The sequence below is a fragment of the Geospiza fortis genome, unplaced genomic scaffold, assembly GCF_000277835.1.
Source record: "Geospiza fortis unplaced genomic scaffold, GeoFor_1.0 scaffold166, whole genome shotgun sequence".
Taxonomy (NCBI): Eukaryota; Metazoa; Chordata; class Aves; order Passeriformes; family Thraupidae; genus Geospiza; species Geospiza fortis.
The window spans coordinates 10979655-11001822 of record NW_005054310.1 but is presented as its reverse complement, the minus strand read 5'-3'; the positions used below and the strand labels follow the sequence as shown (position 1 = coordinate 11001822).

General features: G+C 35.9%; 1 protein-coding gene across 1 annotated transcript in view; it reads left to right on the top strand.

The window, feature by feature from the left end:
- The window catches only part of TMEM117 (transmembrane protein 117), a 180739-nt gene that overhangs the window by 94010 nt on the left and 64561 nt on the right, over nucleotides 1-22168 (top strand). Inside the window, exon 5 of the mRNA XM_005419257.2 lies at nucleotides 19447-19544. Coding sequence (XP_005419314.1) covers nucleotides 19447-19544 — 98 coding nt within the window. The remainder of the gene's footprint in view (nucleotides 1-19446; nucleotides 19545-22168) is intronic.

Genomic DNA, 22168 nt, shown 5'->3' with positions numbered 1-22168 from the left:
GCAATGGAGAGCAGAATTCAGCCCTTTCATCCTTTTTCATAGTAACTTTCCACTGATATTGGCAAGATGCAGTTCCTGAGTCAGACCTGCTGTTAACCTTCAAAATGAGCAGAAGGTATTTTGAGATCCCATGTGAATCATAAATCTCTCCATTTTCATTTTTGTTTCGAAAAGGCATTTTTATTGCCATGTGTAGAACAGCTGAAACTTTTCTTCCACATCAAACATTAAAATGTTAACTTTGCAAAGGGCAGTTCCAAAGCGACATGTTATACTTTTCATGCATGTGCAACATCCTGCACTTTTCTGGGAAGATTCTCACACTAGTTCACCCTCCAGTAGGTATCTGTATGGTGAGCCATCCTTCCATTATCTGCTGTATTTGCAGCATATTGTTACTAAAATCCCGACAAACAAAAGGCAATATGTTGGTTTTGGCCAGCCATAGCTACACCTCATCAGTCCAGGTGTGTGAACCTCACTGCTCTTAGAGGAATGAAGTTTGAACATTTATAACTGGAGCTTCAGGTGTAAAAAGATCACACTTTTGCCTGGCAGATTGACAGCAAGTTGGTGATGGTGATGCCTTGAAGAGGGATCAAACAACATTGCTGTTTATCAATCTGAACACTGAGGGCTGAGTCAGAGCTTGAGGGTAGGCAGGAGCGGAAAAGTACAAATGTAGTTTGAAGCTTTTACTGTCTTCTGATGCCCAAGTCTGGGACTAGGGATCTGGGCCAAGAAATACTGTTAGCTTAGAAAATTATTTTAAATGAAAGAACAGTCACATTAGACTGTTCTTCACACAGAAACAAGTATCATGTGTCTGCAAAGACAGCTTCAGAAAAAGTAAAGCATGTCCAAAATACTCCCATAATTTAATATTTACTGTGATGAAAAAGCAATGAAATCTCCAGTATAGCAAACTGGTAGAGCTGTCTGAGCAAGTACCTTTGAACTTAAAGAGCTGAAATTAAATGGGCTTTGTTCATTTGCCTTCCTTAACATTTCCGTGTAGTTGGTACTGCTTATCTGTTTGGTTTTTTTGTCTTTTCTCCTCTGGGAGCTATAAAGCAGCATGTTCTTATTGCTATGATGATGTGGAGACCAAAAAAAAGTCTGGAAATGAAGATGGTCATGGCCATGCAGGACTTCCTTAAATGGCCTCTTCAGTGTTCTTTTGCCACCCATCAGTTTCAGATTTTCCAACCACACACGAGTCAGCAGGAGGGCTCATATGAACCTTCTCCATTAGCTTCAGTACAAAGTCAGCTTAAAATGGTGCCAGAAGCTTTGTTATTTCGATCTCAGGAAGCTAACAATAGATTTTTCAAGTCCCCAATTTTATTAATAAATGGAAAATTGTCATGAAATGATGTGAGCCATAGGAATCTGCTGATAGTCATGTTCCAACAGACAACTTAATCTATTCCTAATTATTCTTCCATAATATTTATTGTTGGGTTTCTAATTTATAGTGCAGTTAATGACAAAGGAGCATAGTCAGAAAACCACAGGACTTATTTTCAAGATGTAATTTTGTTGCTATCACACTACTAAAAAGAAAGAAAATATGTTGTGAGTTCCTTACCTATAAAACATCTAAAAAATGCTAAAATAATTATGATTAATGATATTTCTTTAAAGGGTGACACATTTGTATAATGCTAATATATGCAGTGCTAATAAAATAGTGCAAGAATTTAAAAACCAGAAACTTCTTGGATCAGAAAAATATAGGCTCTAGTATGTGAAAGAAGACACACTCAAACTAATCAAATAGTCTAACAACAGTTAGAAAAGCAAGAATGACCAGAGGCAAAAGTTATTTTAGTTCTATTTCAGTATCTTCCTACAGCAGAATGAGTACTGTGAAATATTTTATTAAGGGCAGCCATATGTATGATGTCTGTGCTGACTGGACATTCTGCTGTAAAAATAGTATAGATGTGTAAATACTATATATTTAGAATGTCATGTAAGAGTTTTGGCAGAGAATTGCCCTTCATAAATAACACCCTTCAGAAATATCCTGCTTAGTGCTGAAATGAGGACTTTTATGATGCCATGGCCTAAAACCATATGTAAATATGCCTTGGTTTGCTTGTGTATGCCCTTTTAACTGATACTAATTTTTCCATTTGAAGTACTTGGTTCTTTGCTTCAGTAACATTTCTGCAGCAGCAGACTATCTTCAGCTCTTTGTCAGCCTGCTCACTTTCTTACTGCCCATTTCTGTTTTCTAGTATTTCAAGTTTATTTTGCAAGTGAAAATTGCAGTGGAGTTGTGGCAGTATAGGGACAATGCAGATTGCAAGAAAGCTGGCATATTTTGAACTTTCTCACTGACTCCCAAAGAATATTTTTAGATCATTTTTTGTAACCAGAAACATCAATGGAGAAAAACCCGCAGAGGACAAAATTAATCTTTGAGCTTGTACAAAAAAAATTCCTAAGCCTTGATGTCCTTTGTTTATTTATTAGGAAATGTTCTTTCATTATAGGAATGGGAAGATATTCAGTGAGACAAATCTGAGGATGGCTTGCTGCTGGGAGGCAGGTGGCACACAGGACAGTAAGAAGGTGGTAGATAGTCCAGTGTAATAGACTTCCCTGTCTTAGAGACTGGGGCAAGAGCTTGAGCCTGGGAATGCTGACTGCATTTTACTTTGCAGTCTGTAAACTGCAGACTTTAAAGTCTTTGTGGCGCTGGGACCTATGTCCCAGTTTAATTTTTTCAGGGTGTTAGTCTTTGCCAGTCAGATCATAAGAGGACAGAGAGGCAAAGTATCTCTTCTTATGTATAAATTAATATTTTTGTACTTGCATATGTAGTCACTGAAAAGTGACCACCACTTATATATATATGTATCATATATGACACAAGAAATCAAACACCCATTTGCTGTTTTTATGCTACCTTGATTGTTTCACTGAAAAAGCTAACAAATAATCATGTTTCTAATTATTTTAATCAATTGTATGCACCAGGTTGCAAATAACAGCTATAAATATGTCCTGTTTACCATCACTGGTAATTCTCAGCTTTTTTTGTTATTCTGTTTTGGGCTTTGTGGGTTTTTTGGTAATTGTGTGTCAGAAATGGAAGAAACAATTTTACTGAAAATAATAGAAATATTGCTTTCTTAATAGTGACTGGCTGTAACTTTTAATACTAGTCATGGCTAAAGAACTGAGACTGAAGAATTCGATTCTACAATCAGTCCTTCCATAGCCTGATCCCCAGCTTGCCTGCAAATTCTGTGTATAAATTGTTTGCAGGATTGTCCCAGACTTTTCATAGCTTTTTTTTGGTATTGAAAATGATTGATAGTAGGTAGATCTGTGTGGAAAGCCAGGGATAGGTGGCTTTGCAATACTGGATTCAAGAGCTGTTCAGATTTATGTCCAATATTATTGGAACTCAGAAGTCTCAATGGGTGAAGATACATCACGAGAGGTATCTGACACAGACAACCTTCATTCAACAGTGATAATCACCTTCCTGTTTGTAGACCATACCGAAGAAGCCCCAATGAATCAACAGTTGATCATTCAGAGCAATGAAAAACTCAAGTCTTCCCATGCTAAACTTAATTGAACTGCTGACTGCTGAATACATGATTACAACATAGTTCAACTTATTAGCCTAGTAACTGGAATGAAATATTCACATGGAGAATCAGTTCACCTTCATTACTTTTCATTTGCCATGGAAAGAAAAAAAGGTAGCAAATCCATATTTTCAAAACATAAGAAGCACAACGGTACACAATGCATAGATGTCAGGCCTGGGTCATAAAAATGAAAGCAATGTGTTGTGGTCCCTCAGAATTAATCTGCCTGTGTCTCAAGAGGCTGAAGCACATTAGATCAGCTGCCTGTGAGCCAAAGCTAAGTGTGTGTAGATGGCATGGCAGTCCACTGAGAGCACACACTGCCTTGTACTGGTGCCAGTTTTGAGTTTTCCTTGCTGGGCTCTGGCATTGCTCTGTAGTGGACAAAAGGTTTTTGAAGACTTTATATAGTCTCTTCAGATGTTTATCCAATGAGATAGTAAGGCTTATAAATCACTAAGCAATTTTCCATTGCTCCTCTCTGTTTCTTCAATGATTCACATGACAGCACTGGATTCTGTGTGTTTTGAAGATATTTTTATTACTCATGAATGTGAAAAATCTAGAGACTACTCCAATTAGGTGTATTTTATATTTAATAGCTTCAGATAGTATCCAATTTCTGCCTGTCTTTCAAGCATATGATGACACTGGGGTCTTAGACATGAACTTTCTACTCCTGGAAGTTGTGTCTTTGATCTGCCTTGGCTTGATTCTTGTCCTGTGGGTTGGTAGTTTGTCTTATTTGAACAGCTGTTTGGATTCCCTTTCAAACACTTCAGTAATTAACAGTCAATCTGAGATGTGCTATGAAATATTCTAGTACCTGGTTTAAAGCTGTAGTTTTCTTTAATCTAGGGATAATCTACCTGTCAGTGTCAATCCTTCTTTATTTTGAAGGAAGTGTGAAGAGCTCTGAATTGGATCTCCATTCTTTTGCAACTATACATTACTATGTCAATTTACTAAGCTTATTTCAACTCATACTCTCATTTTTAGTATTATATCTATTCCACACTTCTCACTCTCTGTCTTCCATCTCACTCTCTTTCTAGAATCTCTTTCAGTCATCTTTGACTATTTTCTTATTTCATTTTCCTATCAAAAAATGAAAAAGGTTTTCAAAGCTGATAAGGGTCTTTATTAAACTTTGGGTTTGCATAGGATTCAGGAGGCCCGATTGCAAACTAAAATGCCTGTATATTCTGTATTTTTACATGAAAAATGCTTCATAGTAGACCTAAGGTCATATCAATTTTAGCTAATCTAGAACTGTAATCATATTTCATTATTCATCTGTTATAAAATGGTTTTGCCAATATACAGAGAGGAGCTGCAATTTTAATAAAACTGTTTACAGACATTACTAGTTTTCAAGCATATATAGATAAATTTTATGTGCTTATATAAATAAACCTTAGAAATTCTGTTCCAATTTTTCAGCCAACTGACATGGACATTTTCATGAGATTCCTGTTTATGTGACAAAAGAAATCAGGGAATGTGTATTTCAGCTTTATGCATTATACATACGCTGAGCATCACTACTTATATTTGTCATTTATGCTTGAAGTGGTTCCACACTAATTTGGCTAGGTAGTAGTTAAACCAGCAGTATGCCTCCTAGGTTAATATCCACGTGGGCTAAAATGCAAGTGCATCAGCCCAAGCTTAGTTTTCAACAGACTGTCTTTCAAACTGGAATTAGAGTGGAGTTGTCAGGTACAATGTCACAGTGCTCTCATACCAGTGGGCTACATAGTCCTGGGCTGAGTAATTTGAAAATATACTATTTTTGAGCAAGGATTTAGGATTAAGAGTGAGAATTCAGAGGCATCAAAACTGTAGTCTGAGGACTGGTTCAAAGATGACCTGATGCGGTCAAGGCAGGGAGGATGAAACTTCAGTAAAGCAGAACACACATATTTGATAGATGTAATTTATCTAAGAGGTGATGTAATTTAAAGTAAATCAGCTGTAGATAGAAATTTACTTCAACTATTGCAGTAGTAGATATCCAGTAAAGATAGTATCTTTATATTTTCCCAGTTAAAGTGAATTTTTTGTCTCATATCACTTGAGAATATGTAGTTACTATTTGAGAATACTAATAATCTGAGTCTTTGCCTTCTCTTTATAGTCATAAGGTAAAGATATAATTTTTTTAAGTCCTGTTTATGCTTAGAGAGCTTTTGTTTCTCATTTCTCAACAAAAATTTCTAGAAGATATTAAGAAAATATGATGTGGGCTCTGGAGGGTGGATTTAAATTTCCCCAAAATGTGGTGGTTCCTGCCTTGTGCTAAGAGAGAAAGGCAAACAGCTGGAGCTCAGCCAAATGGTCTGCTCAGAAAAGCCCAAATGATAATGCTCCTGGATTATGTTAATATCATAAGGGAGAAATATATAAACATAGACAGCATAACTAGAATAAAGGTGATTTCAGATTGTACATCAAAGCTAGTTCAAGCATGTAAATATAATCTGCATTTCATTTCCAGAGAACTCTGTGAGAAAAATCAGAACTACCTTGTCCAAGAAAATAATCAAAACACCTGATTTGGCTGAATAAAAGAGGTAACTTAACAAATCAGTCAGAAGATAAGGGATGAATATTTTACTAAACACAGTATTTTGGTTTTTAAAGGCAGAAAGGTCAAAGTTTAAAGCAAAATAAGACAGTCTTGTTATATATTCTCCATGGCATTATACTAAACTTAAAAGAGCTTAGCAGGTTCATTGGAAGCTGCTTATCATCATTATTAGTAGAGAATTGCAGATATTAGAGAACATCCATTATTGTTTTGTAAGAAAGAATTTAAGATACTAATTATAAACCCTTCAAAAATGATGGCATGAGAAATGGACAAAGTCTAAGAAAGATGTTGAGAAGTCAGCTGGTTTTCAACTAAATACCAGCCAGATAATTTTCAACAGAAGGTGCGTGGTCTTAAAGGAAAACACTGATTAAAATACTTAATCAAGTAAGCTGAGATGACAAACAAGAGCAGCTGTAGAGCAAAGATTGTACCGTATCAGCTGTGCACACAGTATGGCTCAGCCTTGAGAAATGTCCACATGGGAAGTAGTAATTGACCACAAATTGTTGTTCAAAAGAGAATCTGATAAAAAAATCTGCTTTACACCATGTTGATAAAGCAGCATTTTTAATTTGCAACATCTGAACATTTAAGAAAACTAACTTTCCCTTTCATCTAAAGTTGGTCTCCTTGAGCTTCTTCTCCTTTGTTCTTTTTTGAAAGAATGTATTGGTTCTCAGTATGGTGTTTCTTATAAATATGTATAAGGCAAAAGTATGTTTTAATGAGTGACCATTAGCTGATTTCCCATGGTCTTGTATGTAGACAGTAGATAAAAACCAAACATGTCTAACTAATGGCAAATAACTGTGCAGCCATGATCTAATGTTACTTGTTTACTTCTAAGTGACATCAATCCTGCTTCCCCATGGGATGAATGTTTGCAGATGGATAGTCATGCATAAGAAGCCAAAAAGAAAACCTGAAATAAAAACTTGATTCTTTGTTTATATAAGAGATATTAAATTTCAAATGAAAATGTACCAGGGGCTGAAAAACAGCTGTATTTTAAGGATTGTGTTCTCAAGTGTCCCTAAAAGTGGAACAAATTTCTTTCCATTCTCTTTGAATGTTCTCTTTGCCCAGAGGTCCTGGTATTCTTTCACTTCTTATTGAACAAAGCCAACAAAAACAAAGGTACAAAGTTCTGCCTATGCTCAGTAACTAAGCATTTTAGTTAAAGACTGCTATTTTCTATAGCCAAGGGCATGTGAGAATGCAGTGATACTACCAATCATTTCTAGCAATCATTGACTTCCCAGTCTGCAAAACCTCTTATCTACTTACTGTCAAATTGGCTGTGGAACATATTTCAGCACAAGTCCAGAAGGGAGTGTAAAATTCTGTCCCTAGAGATACTGCAATTTCTCTCAGCTCTCTTTTTGCTGTGCCTCCTTTTGTGAAATCCTCTCTAGCAACCCAACAAGTACTTAAGAATTCTTCACAAACCCTTATCCCCTGTGTGTCTTCAATATTCTTCCCAAACAAGGATCAGTGTGAAACATTTTCAGTTGTATCCATTAATGTTTAATAACCAGCTTCCCCTTTGGTGCTTACTGTACAGAAAAATATTAATATTTGGAGCTGTTAAAATTTGTAATATTTTTTCTTGACTCGGAAGTAGAAGCAATTTTATCTGAAAGCCAAAGTGGAGTTTTGTGTGATATGAGTGTCTTATCCTCTGCTTTATTTGAAGGCATCAAATTTGGTGGAGAGTCTACAAAAACATGAGCCTTAAAACCTGAATGAAAATAAAATGAAACTTAATGGTGATATCTTTCTTAGTTTGGTATATCTGAGCTAAGCCAATCACACAATTTTAAGGGAATAGTAGTATCACTTGAAATCCTCAAGGCCTTCAATATTATGATTTTTTAATAGAGACAACTTTAGTTATGATCTCAATTTTTTAAATAACTAACCCCAAAGTTCCCTATTCAGGGAATAGGGACATTCATTTTGTGTTCTTCTTTCAGCACTGAGAATTCCTTGAACAATGCCAATAGTTTAAGAGTAATCATTATTTCTCAGCTTTCTAATAAGATGCCACATCCTCGTGTGAATTTTTGATGGGTATTTTTACATTTTAATTATAATCTGAATTGTTAAAAAATTACCTAGGTTTTCTTAAAGAACATAATCCAACAGGAAAAATAATTGACTGACTTTTCAAAACAAAATATTTGTTATTCAGAATAGCAAATGACTTTGCAACAGAGTCTGGAGATTTTCTCCTGTTGGAGTGAAACTGGTGCTAATCACCTTCCACTGAATGCCTTCCATGAATACTCTTTATTCTGGAAGTTAGACCAAAGTAATTATTTACCATTTAAAGAGGATTGAACAAAATTGTGGCCATGCTTGCACCTCAAGTGCAGAATTGCACAGGAAATGGGGACAAATAGAAGGATTTATAACTTGTTGATGGATTATGTTCTCAGTGTGATTGTAGCTTCAGTATAAAAATGTAATTAAAAACAATTAATGATGCTGCCCAAAAATCTGTCAAAGGACCAGCAGCTGCACATAAATATTATTCTAGTTGTATAATCCTTTACAGTATGATAAAGAAAATATGGGAAAGAGCCAATGAAAGGTTTTTCAGAAGTGCTTAATGAATTTTTTCAGTTTGTTTTCCAGTAAGAGTTTGCATGAGAAACTTGTTTTGTGCAGAATTTCTCTCATTCTCTATTTAGACTGAAAATATTGTCATGTAGTAGCTGTGTTTGCCTTGAGTGCAGAACAGAAAAGGCCATGTAAAGGAAGTTTCAAGTTCCCCTTTACTTACTCAAGGAATGAAATGGATTGAAACCACTCTGAGCTGTCAGTACATCACAGCCTTGAATCAACTGGAAAAGCAGCATGGTGCCAGCAGCATGGAGATGGATTTTCATTTAATTAGGTGCCTTGTTCTGGCAAGAGGAGACAGGCAAGTGTCTCAGCAGAGTGGCCTGTGTGCCTCCTGCCCATCGCCGGGGGCATCCCAGTGTTCAGATTGTTCTCCTGTGCTTCTGTGCCTGGGTGCAGAGAGGTGCAAGGCAGAGAGTAAACATCAGAGCTTGAAATCACATTCTTCATTCAAACACATTAATTTGTTTTTACTAGGTTCTGCATTGTGTAAACAACAATAGAGAATTTTGAAATATATGCTTTTTCTAACTTATATTTACCCTATTTAACTGTTGATCTAGAGCAAACTGTGTAAAGTGAAATCAATTCCCAAAAATCAAGTGTCAGAAACACCCATTGTATCTCACATTCACTCATTCATAACAAGATGCTCCCTCATTAGTCACTAAGTGGAAGTTAATGGCAACCTCCCAAATAATTAATTGGAAATATGCTATTGTCACAAAGTATTGTCACAAAGCTTACTTTTTTTGCTTCCTCACATGTCACCAAATCGCACTAACACTGTGTACTCAAGTGTTGGACAAGTGTTATTTATACATTAATTGTTCTTCTTTCATCCCTTAACTCACCAAATATAGAAGTATTTGTGGGAAAGGAGAAGGCTTGTGAAGGGCACCAAGTGACATGTGTGTTGTCACTTTTTTCTGAAGAGCAAGAACTTCAAAACTACGATTGTCAGAACAGCAAATGCTGACCTCCTGGCACTCAACACATAGACTACACAGACGTTGCATTGACAGTTTACAACTCTAAGTGTGAGTCTCTGAGGGCATCATGATACAAATAAAAATGATTGCACTGCTCAAGAGTAATAGCTAATGACCCATGCAGAAAGCTATCTGCATCTGTTAGAGCACATGGGTACGTGCAAGTGTTGCTGAGAATATTGTTAGATGGAGATGTTGAAAGAAGACAGGCCTGAAATTAAATTTGATCAGTAGAAACCTTTGTCTTGTGAACCTGTCTGGCATGGGATTCCTTCATGTCTTGGGAACTAATATTTATTCCATGCCTAAGCTGATGTTCTGCTCTACAGCAGGTACTCCGGTAAGCTTCCTGTTTGCAAAGTCCAGAAGAACTGTCTTTAGAGACATAACTGCTCCTTGTCATTCTTTAGAGACATAACTACTCCTTGTCATTCCAGAATGGCTGGAAATCTATCCCGAACAGCTCAGCATCTGTGTTGTGTTGTGCCAAATCAAACCAGAATTTGTTCCCAATTTTTCACTGGTGCAGATAGTGACTTCCCTGAATTCTATGTTCTATATGGGACCAGGCAGTTGAACTTGTCTGTGACAGATACATTCAGACATCAAAAATTTTGCTTAGGTTAAGACAGTCCCAGAGGATGAACCACACCTTAATTACTGTGTGCCACCATTTGGTGTATAGTTTCATATGTGCTAAAACAAAACCTCTGTGATTATGGGATGTGATTGTACAGCTCAAATCTGGGAACCTGTAAATGCTGAGGTAAATGAGGAAGTGCTCGCATTCATCCAATATTCCAAAATGTTATGGATCCAAACCTAATTTAAAAACTGCTATTTGAATTTTGCATAAAAATTCCCTTTCAGCATGAACTCATTTTGAACCTTCTGCCATAGGTTACGTCTATACCAATCAGGGGCTGGCTCAATTTTTTCTTCTGTGCTTTGGTTTGTAGATAGCTGTACAAGGTAATTCATAGGATTAAAGAAAGGATAAGTTGTGAAGAGTCTGATTCTGCAGCTGCAGAAGATGGGGAGACTTGAAGGCTGCTACTTTGCCTAGGTGTGTTGTTAGAATTAAAGTCAATGGATAATGCCTATGACATTGGTTAAGATATAAGCGCTGTTAGATCCAAGACTAAAAATGGACACACTGATTTGATTGCTTTAAGCAATAGTTTCCTGCACAGAAGAAAACCAATGCACCTTTGGCATCATTCCCTAGAAAACTTTGCAGTTTTAGTCTCAAAAATACAGAAACACATCCTGTGGAAACATAGGAAAGTACCTCTGTCTCTGATATTTGTGTTGGCTGGCTCTGCTCCCTAGGTTGTGTTACCCTTTTGAGATATGACTTCTTCATTCTCTAAAATCCTTTGCTAAAATCCTCCAGGACCTGTCAAAGGAACTCTAAGGATTCTCTAAGTATCTTTTCCTAATACAGCCTACTGAGAACAAAAGCCTACTTTTTAGGCATAGGATGTGTGAATACAGCCCTTTCCTATGACAAAACCTCATCACCTATGAGCCATCACATATGTCATTAATTGGGTTAATGATACCTGGGTGTGAAACACTTAAAAATGTAGGAAACCATGTTGGAATTTATGTTATCAGATTTCCAGTGCCAGCAGTGTGGTCATCTGAGCAGGTTCTGATTTAGAGTGAAGACAAGCAGGTACATCTGCACAACAGAATCTATTCTGAAGTGATTTTCACCCCAGAAATGCTTTTTATTTTCACTGACTATAAAAAGAATCTACATTGAGTTAGATGCATGTGCCATTGCACCAAACATGGCATGACTTCTGTCTCTGGCCTTTCACCTGAACCACCAAGCTCTCTAAATGAGTAAAGCAAGCTTTCCTGTCATGACAATCTAAAATGGAACTGAGCTGAACACTTTAAATGAAAATCATGATGTGGCTTTATATCTTGCACTTTGTCTGTAATATGTGACATTACCCAGACCTCTGCTTCTGCATTTGTAACACTAATAAGGAAGCTGTAAAGCAAGGAAAAAAGTCTTCTGAAATGTGCTGTCAATGATTAAACAAACAGCAAGTGCTTGCCACATGGCAGCCAGGACATTTTGTTGCACGTATATAGTGATTTGTGTGCGCAGTAGGGACTTGAAACATGTTAGGAAATGAAATGGCACAGCTTACAGATTTTCTGCAGAAGCTCTGCTTCAATCGTAAAATTGATCCTGAACAGTTACTTGTATGTATGAACTGTCAAGGAATGTCCAGTAAATTTTAATTTTTTAAATTTGGCTTTTAGGAAAAGCAAAATCTATTTAGAAATTATTTCTCCTGGTATTGAAATACAAAGTGTAATTTCCAGAATAAATTGAATAGACTTAAAATAATTGCAGACCAGATTTCTCCCTAACTCACCTTTTGATATCTAAAATTTTTTACCAGAAATTCATTGTGGTCTAGATGTTGGCTTTGTGGAGCATTTTTGTGGAGCATTCTGTCCTAAATGAATTTGGAAATTGAAAGGAAATGCTGGCAGAAGTGACTTTTCAAAAGTTGAACCTAAAGTGTATATATTTTTAGTTCTTGCCATCTTGTTGTTATCCCAGCATGGATTGCACAGAAACCATTATGACAATACCAGAACCAAAGCAAGACATTCCAGCTAAAAACGAAGAGGCTTGCTGCTTCCTCAGTGGGTAGAGAAATAAATTTGCATGGATCAGTAAAGATAGCATTAATTAACATAAGCCTCCTCCATGTTTATGCAGAAGAAGATCTTTAACTGGTTTTGGTGAATATTTGGGTGTAAGACAGTACACATGTCCAAATGTTGTGGTTTGGGAGAATAAGAGCTCATAAGAGCAGTACTTAGAGCATGGTGGGAAATATGCAAATACACAAAATTATACTGGAGGCCATTGTGGGAGCCACAAAAGTGAACCATTATATTCTTTATCACTCATCTTGGTTACTGGATTGTGACAGCAATTTAATGTTGTTTTTCAGGGTTTACTTAATAGAACAGTGTGTGTTCGTAAGACAAGAACAATGTTCTGACTCTGACTAAAATGAGAAAACAATAAAAAGTATATTGAAGGGGCCATTTTGTCTCTGTGATTGTTGTTGCTTTGAAAATGCAAATATGAAAAGCATTCATTGCAATTAAATTGAAGCAGAGAAACTTAAAAAAAGCTTCATTTTTTTAAAGGATAGAAATCAACTAAATTAGGAATGCTACAAAATAGAGGAAGCAGACAAACTTTAAAATCTAGTAGTATATTTACAGCTGACTAATAATATTTAGCTTGAAGAATATTGCCCCCCCCTTATAGATCTGTAACCCTAATTACAAATATTTGTTAAATTTGTTTTCAAACACACATTTTGTTTATTCCAAAATGCAGCAGAGAAGATTGAAATAAATTAACAGTTATTTCAGAAGAATGTGTAACAAAGTTCTTGACACTTCTGCTCAACTGCCAAAACTATTTCAGAATTAAAAGAAGCATTGCATATTATCATATGTAAGCTGTGTAACAGTTGAGATATGATCACAGAATCACAGAATTGTAAGGGTTGGAAGGGACTTCTGGAGACTAAAACAGTCACCTAGACCAGGTGACACAGGAATGTGTCCAGGTGGGTTTGGAATGTCTCCAGAGGAGGGACAGTCCACAACCTCTGTGGGCCTGTTCCAGTTCTCTGCAACCCTCTGCGTGAAGCAGTTCCTCCTCATGTTGAGGTAGAACTTCTTTTTTCTCAGTTTATTACAAGGCCATTGCTCCTTGTCCTGTTGCTGGGTACCACTGAAAAGAGCCTGGCACCATCCTCTTGGCACCTGCCTTTGAGATATTTACGTATATTGAGATCCCCTCTTAGTCTTCTCCAGACCAAACAGGCCCAGCTCCCACAGTGTCTCCTCATAAGATGAGATGCTCCAGACCCCTCATCATCACTGTGGCCTCCTCTGGACCCTCCCCAGTAGGTCTTTGCCTTTGTGAATTGTGGAGCCCTGGAGGGGCAAGATCACCTCCCTCAACCTGCTGGCCACACGCTTCCCATTGCACCCCAGGGTACCATTGGCCCTCCTGGCCACAAGGACACTGCTGGCCCATAGACAACTTGCACCCTCCAGGTTCCCCAAGCCCTTCTCCACAGAGCTGCTTCCAGGAGGTCAGCCCAAGCTTGTGCTGGCACTTGGGGTTATTCCTCCCCAGGTGCAGGATCTTGATTTGCCTTCTCTGAACCTCATTAGGTTTCTTTGGCCCAACTCTCCAACCTACCAAGGTCCCACTGAACAGCAGCAGAGCTTTCAAGTATATCAACCACCCCCCACAGTTTTACATCCTCTGCAAACTTGCTGAGGTTTAATGACACTTTGGTGAGAAACACTAAAAATGTAGGAAACCACGTTGGGATTTATGTTATCAGGCTTCCAGTGCCATTCTATCCCTTTGTCCACATTGCTGATAGAAAAGTTAAGACTGGTCCCAGTATTGATCCCTGGGGAACACCGCTGCTTCCAACTGGATCCTACTTGGCTGACCACAACCCTCTGAGTTCTGCCAGTTCTTGATCCACCTCATGGTGCATTCATCTGACCCGCAATTTCTGACCTTATCCGTAATGGTATTATGGGAAATAGAGTCAAAAGCCTTGCTGGAGTTGAGACAGACAACATCAGCTATCCTTCCCTTGTTGACCCATCCTGTCATGCCATCATAGAGGAGTATCAGACTGGTCACCATCTGAAGAAGACAATTTTCTCCCAGAAACCCAGATGAAAACAGCGTAAAAACATTTTCCCTATTGGTTACTTTTATACATCAAGCAAACAGCTCCACAGGTTTTACATATTTCAAAGAAGAGAAAAGTGATGGATGGAAACTTTTAATGACTGAGTACTAAATGTTTGGTATATGATCACCGTGGTGTAGTACAGTACTTAAAGACTGAGATATGATAAAGAATTGATGTGCAGTTAGTGGGACACCTATATATAGCTCTTACCTAAAAGCACATAACAGCAAGGCAAGGGAAGTGTATCCCCTCAGCGGTGTGCATTAGCTCTCATTGACTTCACACTCTGACTTCAGAAAACATAATTACTTTAACCTGATTTAGCCCCTGTTTTTTCTAGAAATAAAACTCACATACTTTTCAGAAACACACAGGCAGTGTTTAGTCTTTGCAAAACTATTGAAGGATTCTTTTGATGAGGAATGCAATGTTCATAATCTTGCCATGGGAAACAGCCCTCTGGCCTGCCCTGTCACTATGGCATCCTTATAATTTCTAAAAGATTTTAGAATTTATGATATTTACTGTTATCAATGAAATGCCCCAGTTGCAGGACTGAAAAGAATGTTTCTTGTTTTGAGTTTGGGGTGAGTGGAGATGGGCATGTTATGCACTATTTTAAGGCTGAGTGTCAAGTGCTAGTTATATAGAGGTTACTTAATATTGTGCCACTTACAAAGTGGTTTATGATTTAAAATAAGATATTTAAATTTGTAAGATTATAAAAATTGAAAAAAAATGAAAACTTTTAATACTTGAATAATGTATTTGACAGTGGTAGAGATAGGTATATTTTGGCAAATGCAGTTATCCATGGTACTGTTTTCCAACAATAACACTGTGATGTCATGTCCTTCTGGCTGAGTAGTTGCACACAAACAAACAGCTTCTTTACTGATTTTTATGTTGGAGTCCTACTGTCCATTAGACTTTTTGCTACTCATTGCATTATCAAAAGAATACAAAAAATATTTCATATTTCATCATTTGGTTTGTGTTTTCAGGCTTTTCTTGTGGATCTTAGATTCTTCTACCTACTGTTGAATTCTGGAGGGCTGCTCTTACCCTGTTTTTATGCTTTATCCAAGTATGAATAAAGCAATGAAAATTTTCTGTTAAGGGCTTGTCTCTACTTCATGAATATTGCAGCATAGAATATATTGTGTCCTAAAGCCCAGAGTCCATTTCTCTAGTAAGAAACAGTTTCTGCAGCTGCTTATATGAAAAAGGGCTACTATCAAACCAACTGATATAGTTTTATATTTCTACATTTCTAAAATGCAATTTTTCAGATGAAAACAGCTTGGCCAGTAGCCTGTGCGGCATGAGTTTTCTGTGGGTTATCTCTTAGTGCTCTGGAGATGGTGATAGCATAGTTCCTGGTAGTGGAGTATTTGGATGACACTTTGTAGGCATGACCAATGTATAAGGCTATTTTCTTTTTTTTTTTTTTCCCCTTTTTTTTTTTTTTTTTTTTTTTTTTTTTTTTTTTTTTTTTTTTTTGTTTTTTTTTTTTTCAGGGAAATTTCACTTGCTGTTAACTTAGAGGGGATACTTTGCCTTAGCTGACACTCCCAGTGCAGAGGTTGTCTCTGCTGGGAAGGGAAGGACCCTGTGAGGTACAACACAGTGTCACTTGACATAAGTGTGTGTGGAGAGATGTAAAGTATGTGCAGAGTATCCTGAACAATAGGCTCAAAGAGTAACTGCAAGGAAGAAATAAATGATCCTTAAGGTGTCTTACTGCTCCACTTGGTACCTCTCAGATATCTTAGCACCTTACTCTTTTGTCAGGGTTTCTTTTTTTTTTTTGAAGTTTTTTATGATTTTGCTTTCTGCACTTCTTGTCTGAGTAAGTTACTTGCTCTGAATGACTTTGAAGCCCCGATTCTTTCTTCTGTGTGATACAATATGATATTACAAATTTTTGTATTATATATTGTGTAATAGTATCTATGATAGGCCAGGTTGGATGGGGCTCTGAACGACCTGGTCTAGTGTAAGGTGTCCCTGCCCATGGCAGGGAGGGGTTGGAACTAGAGGATCTGTAAGGTCCATTCCAACCCAAGCCTTTCTGTGGTTCAGTGATTGTATCAAACATCAAAGGGATCATATCAAAACGAACAATTTTATTTTTCTGTAACGAAAATTGGGAATCATAACATTTTGCTATTAATGACAGAAATGTATATTTTTTAAACCATTATGAGTTAGCCTCATAATTAATATAACGTAAGTAATATGAATAGCTGATAAAGTAATATTTTATAGGGCAAAATAAAAATTAAGATGCCATAATATATATAAAAATAGTAATTATTAATGGAAATTGAGTTTTTTGTGGCATTTGTGTAACTTATAAAGTCAGACAGTGTGTGTGATACAGCTTTGCTTTTACAATTTAATATAGTGTAACTGTTTCTCTCTCATGAGACACTAAATAAAATGAAAGTGTATACATTTCCTGTATGTTGGGGCCAATCCTTTTTTAACTGAAGCAGTGTAATTATTGATTAAAGTGTATTGCGTCTCCTAGTTCAAGAAAAAAATACATTACTTAATTACATTGTAAGTGGCTTTCCCTGTTTTATTTTGATTATGTAAGATGCAGACAGACATTTATTAAAGTGTCCAATTTTTTTCTATTCCCATGTATCAGCAATATTTTCAAACATAGTCCGGTAAAGCAGAAATAAATGTATGCTGTCCAGGAATTACATTGTGAAATACAAATAGAGAAAGAAAAACACACACATTTCTTTACATGAAGTTCTGCAAATTAAATTAAAATTTATATTTTTTCTTTTTCTAAAACCAGTGGGTATTTAATATATATTTAAAACTTGTCTGCTGTATGACAGTGTTGAGTGGTTTTCTCCTGTGAGCTGTTTTGTACAGTGACTGTCCTTGACCAAATCAGAAAATGAATTTGATTTCTCTAATGCAAAAGGTAATTGGATTTCTCTTTATGGAATGCATCCCTTTAATGACTGTCTCTGCTTTAGCCAATTTAGCTGCAACTGACCTGACATTGATCTGGTGATATGACTTTAAATAAATGCTGCAGTTGGGAGATGAAAGACCAGCTATTTGGTATCAGAAAAACATTTTCTGCCTCATTTTGCCATTTTCCTCAGAAAACATCTCCATCTCGAATGTCATTCTTATGAAACATGCTCCTTTGGTAATTGGTCATAGAGCTGCAAATTGCATCCTTCTCCCAAATATAAAAATTTTCCAGAAAGCATCTGGAGAAACTATTTTGAAACTTGAATAAAGCCTCTTGAAATAGCTGCTCTTCTTTGCAAATATTCGTTACTAGGTAGACTATTTCTAAGAGGACAAAAAGTGTTACTAAATGAATTGAATTAAATCTTTAAAGAAGTCTTGTTCAACATTAAATATTTATTGAAATATTTGTTTAGATAATTGGGATCTTATTAAAAAATATTATAGCTTGCTGATCAGAGAAAAGATTTACCCACATTAAACAGTTATTAAAGGTGGTATTTTAGGATATTTTCTGTTCTTTGTTAAGGTTAGGTTTAATGTAATAATAGAAATTCTAGAATATGCATTTCTATTTATTTAACATAGTCATTATCCTTTGGACCCAACCCAGGCTAATACACTGAGCACTTTTAACCCCAAATGGACTTGAAGCCAAAATTTAGCACTTGAATCTATTTTTAATTTACTCATTGGGCACATGTTCTCTTTGATAAACACTCTTAATGCCATTGATTGAAAGTGGTAGCTTACACTCTGGATGACAAACTGGATTTTAAAGTATCTGTGAAATTTTGTCTTCAGTTTGAAATTATTTCCTTCTGGAATCTTAACATTTATTTTCATTTTGATCACAACACATAGTAATTTCCCACTCTGTACTGATAACAGTGAGATGGAATTTGGTTTACTTATCTGCATTTTGAAGCAGGTGGTCACCCCCATCTCCTTTAGCTGATCAATTATTTCTTAAATCTTTACAAATGGATAGGCTTTCCACTCTGCATCTTTTGTACAACAGAATTTATGAGTTTATTGTGATGTAACTTCTGGTGCTTTTTGGTACAGTTAATTTGAAGTAAATGGATATGAAAACACAGCTTCCCAAAGAAGCAGGTGCCTGAGGGGTATTCACCTCCCTCAGTGAGCTGAAAGTCATTTTTAATACTTTCATGTACCACCCAGATATACTGCATACATATGAGTATATGGCCAGAGAAACAGATGGTCTCTTTAGACAGGAATTATGAAAATGAGAATAAATATTTCATACTTTTAAAATTTTTTGCAAGTTTTAAGGGTTTTTTTTCTGTTGCCAGTCCCAAGTGTGCTTTTTATACTGGTAGCAGGAACTGAGAGGACATTATGAATGTTATGTAGTGCTTAATTCACAGGCTTCCACTCCCTAGCTGCAGTTCTGATCTCAAGAGTGGAAATTCTGCTGATGCTGCTCTCAGGGAAGTGCTTCTCCTCTCCCAGATTGGGCCAGAAAGCTCCACAGCCACAGGGAAATGTAACCTCCTGTAGGCTGCTGTAACTTTCAGATTGCTTCCTCTTACCTTCTATCTTTGGATCTCTACAGGTTTCATTGTTTCTCAAGGAGTTGCATGCACTTCTAGTGGCAGAATATGTAGCCCAATATTCGTTATCTTGATTGCAAATAACACTGGACACGCTATTAGTCTACTGTCTGTTATCATTATCAGAACTGATGCAGCTGTGCCACACATAAATAAAAATGTTCCTAAAGTCCTTGCTAATACTGCCTTATGTAGCACCAGTGTAACTGTCTACTATTTCTTCTTTTCCTGTAGGTCACAGACATGATGCTTCAGGATAAACCCTACCCAGACTGGGGAAAGTCTGCCAGAGCTTTCTGGAAGAAAGGAAACATTAGGATCATTTTATTCTGGTAGGAAAATAGTAAAATCAAATTACTGTAAACAAACCTTTTATGGAGCGTTGAAAAATATGTCTTCTATGACTGTCTGTGGCAGAAAGAGATACGGCTGAAAAAAAAGGGTAAATCTGGTCTAACTAAAAATTGCAAAAATGGTATATGAGTGAGGAATTCCTAGTAAAAAGATTTGGTGTAGAAATATAATTTTTAAATTGATTTATAAAGTTTCTTTTATTCTATTTTGGTGCTTTATAATTGAGTTGTGAAATTTTTGCTGTATATTTGATAATATATATGTAATATATATTATAGATATAATATACACATATTATATATTTGATCATATATATAATATAATCACCCAAATATTATCACATATTATCAAATATTTGATAATATGTGATAATATTTGGGTGTCCCACTGTAATTCCTTGTAATAAAGTAGATATTTGCATTTCCTTTTGTGGCCATGAAATTAATTATAGAAATTCTTTGAATTACCACGTGAATAGGATTCAAAACGTCACGTCAGTCTCAGATAATTAAGAAAAATATTAAAAAGCAACACAGAAAGCTGTGAGGGTTAAGAGTTTATTTCACCTCAAATGTAGCCTCTTCCAGATAAATTCCAGAGAAATTTAGCTATTGAAACAGAGCACAAATTATGACAAAAAAAATGGAAGATGGAGAACATATATTCTAAGAAGCAGTCTGAAGACCTTGTAGCTGAAGATATAAGCAATAGGAAAGATTTTTTCAATTATATCAGAACCAGAAAAACTCATGAAAATGTCATCAGACCTGCTGTTTTTAAAAGAACATATTTCAAAAGAACTCTTACAAAGAAGTTGAAAGATTTATTTGTGTGGAGTCTCCTACAGAAAATGCAATAAGGTATCTTGCACTTTAAAAGAGTTAAAATAAGCCATTATATTAAGTTGAGGCAATAAAGGAAATAGTAAGAGAAATTTGAAAGGAAAGCAGAATCAGATGGCTGATTGGCTACACACAAAGCTTATAAGAACTGAAGGGCTTGATCTGATGCAAGTGTTATTAGCACTTAATTGCTTATTGAAAAATTGAATATTAAAATTTGGATATTGTTTGCTTTTTCTGCTTTTTTTTTTCCAGCAAGCTGGTAATATCCTACTGGCCTGTAAGTCTGAGTTCAGTTTCAGCTAAATAGACTGAATATATGATTATATATTATAGATCATTATATATCAATAATGGAATTAGGAGCAAAACTTTAGATTAATTTCTCCTTAAGGAAGCCTGGGAATCTTTGCTGAAAGAAAACCTTCTCAGATCTGCTAGAACTCTATGCACATGTCATCCAAGTAATGGTTGAAGGAGAAATGCTTCGTATAATTTATTTGGACTTTCCCAAGGGTTTTGACAAAGTTCTTTACTGAGTGCAATTAAGAAAACTAGTAAGACTAAGTGTGCTAACATTTAGAAACCATCTCAGCAATGTGTAGTGAAAGATATGAATAAAATAATAATTTTCTGCTACATTGATAAGGCTGAGGGGTTATGCTATTTAATGTTTGAAGTAGTATTCATTATTTATATACATCATAAATATTAGTGACATGACATAATTTAAAGATTAAGTTAATAATTTGAAAAATGCATGAAAGAGTGATCTTAGAAAACTAGGTGAAAAAAATAATGTGACTGAATACTTGAGTTAGAGATGGGGGTGGGGGGATTCAAGCAGCTCCTTGTCATCCTTGAAGAATGTGCAGAGGAAGATTCTGTCTCTGTGCAGGGATGGGCAAAAAGGTAAAGCAGATGTATCAAAAAAATTCACAGACAGGTGCCAACCGGGCAGCCAATGATTACAATGTCATCTGAGCAAAAAGCTCAGTCTAAAACATCATTGATTTTTTTCACCCTTGTCTGAAGGAAAGCTTTGTCTGAAAGACTGAAAAGGAGATTAGTTAAGATTTAAGAAAAAACTTAATTACATGAAAAGACTGGAAAAATGGAAATAAAAGGATTAAAAGCAAGGTGACATGATAGTTTTCAAATTTATATGCCAGACTGGGAGACCAATAAAACCATATTAAAATTACTTAAATATTATTGCAAGCAATTTTCTTCTACTCTGAAATGTTAAAAAAAATCTGTATTTTATTTCTAAAAATATTCACAGACAAATCCTACCAAAAGTTCAATACAGAGATAAGTAAAAAAGAAAAAGGGTTTTTTGCAAGAATCTCATACGAAAGGGTATGCTCAAAACCTAAAAGGTGACATAAATGCTTTTATTTTAAGTTTAAGCAGTGAAATAAAATAGCCTGGATGATAGTTTATATTCTGTAGACATTGTTTATATAGTGCAAATTAGACATCAGTAAAAGTAAATTTTTTGTTTTCTCCTCCAGCTAGGAAAAATAAAGGAGTGATAATATTAAGCATGGTAACATGAGGTTTTTGTATTTACTTTATTGTTGCTTAAGCAATGTGATGTGTATAGCCTCATATCTGAAATGTCCTAAACAAAGCATCCTCAACAGTGTGTCCTAAACAGATACTGGTAGGTCAAAATCCATTTATTCAGGACATTTTCTAGTAGCACACCTGTTTAGTATAGCTACGGCAAGACTGTGCAGTGTATTTTTATTATT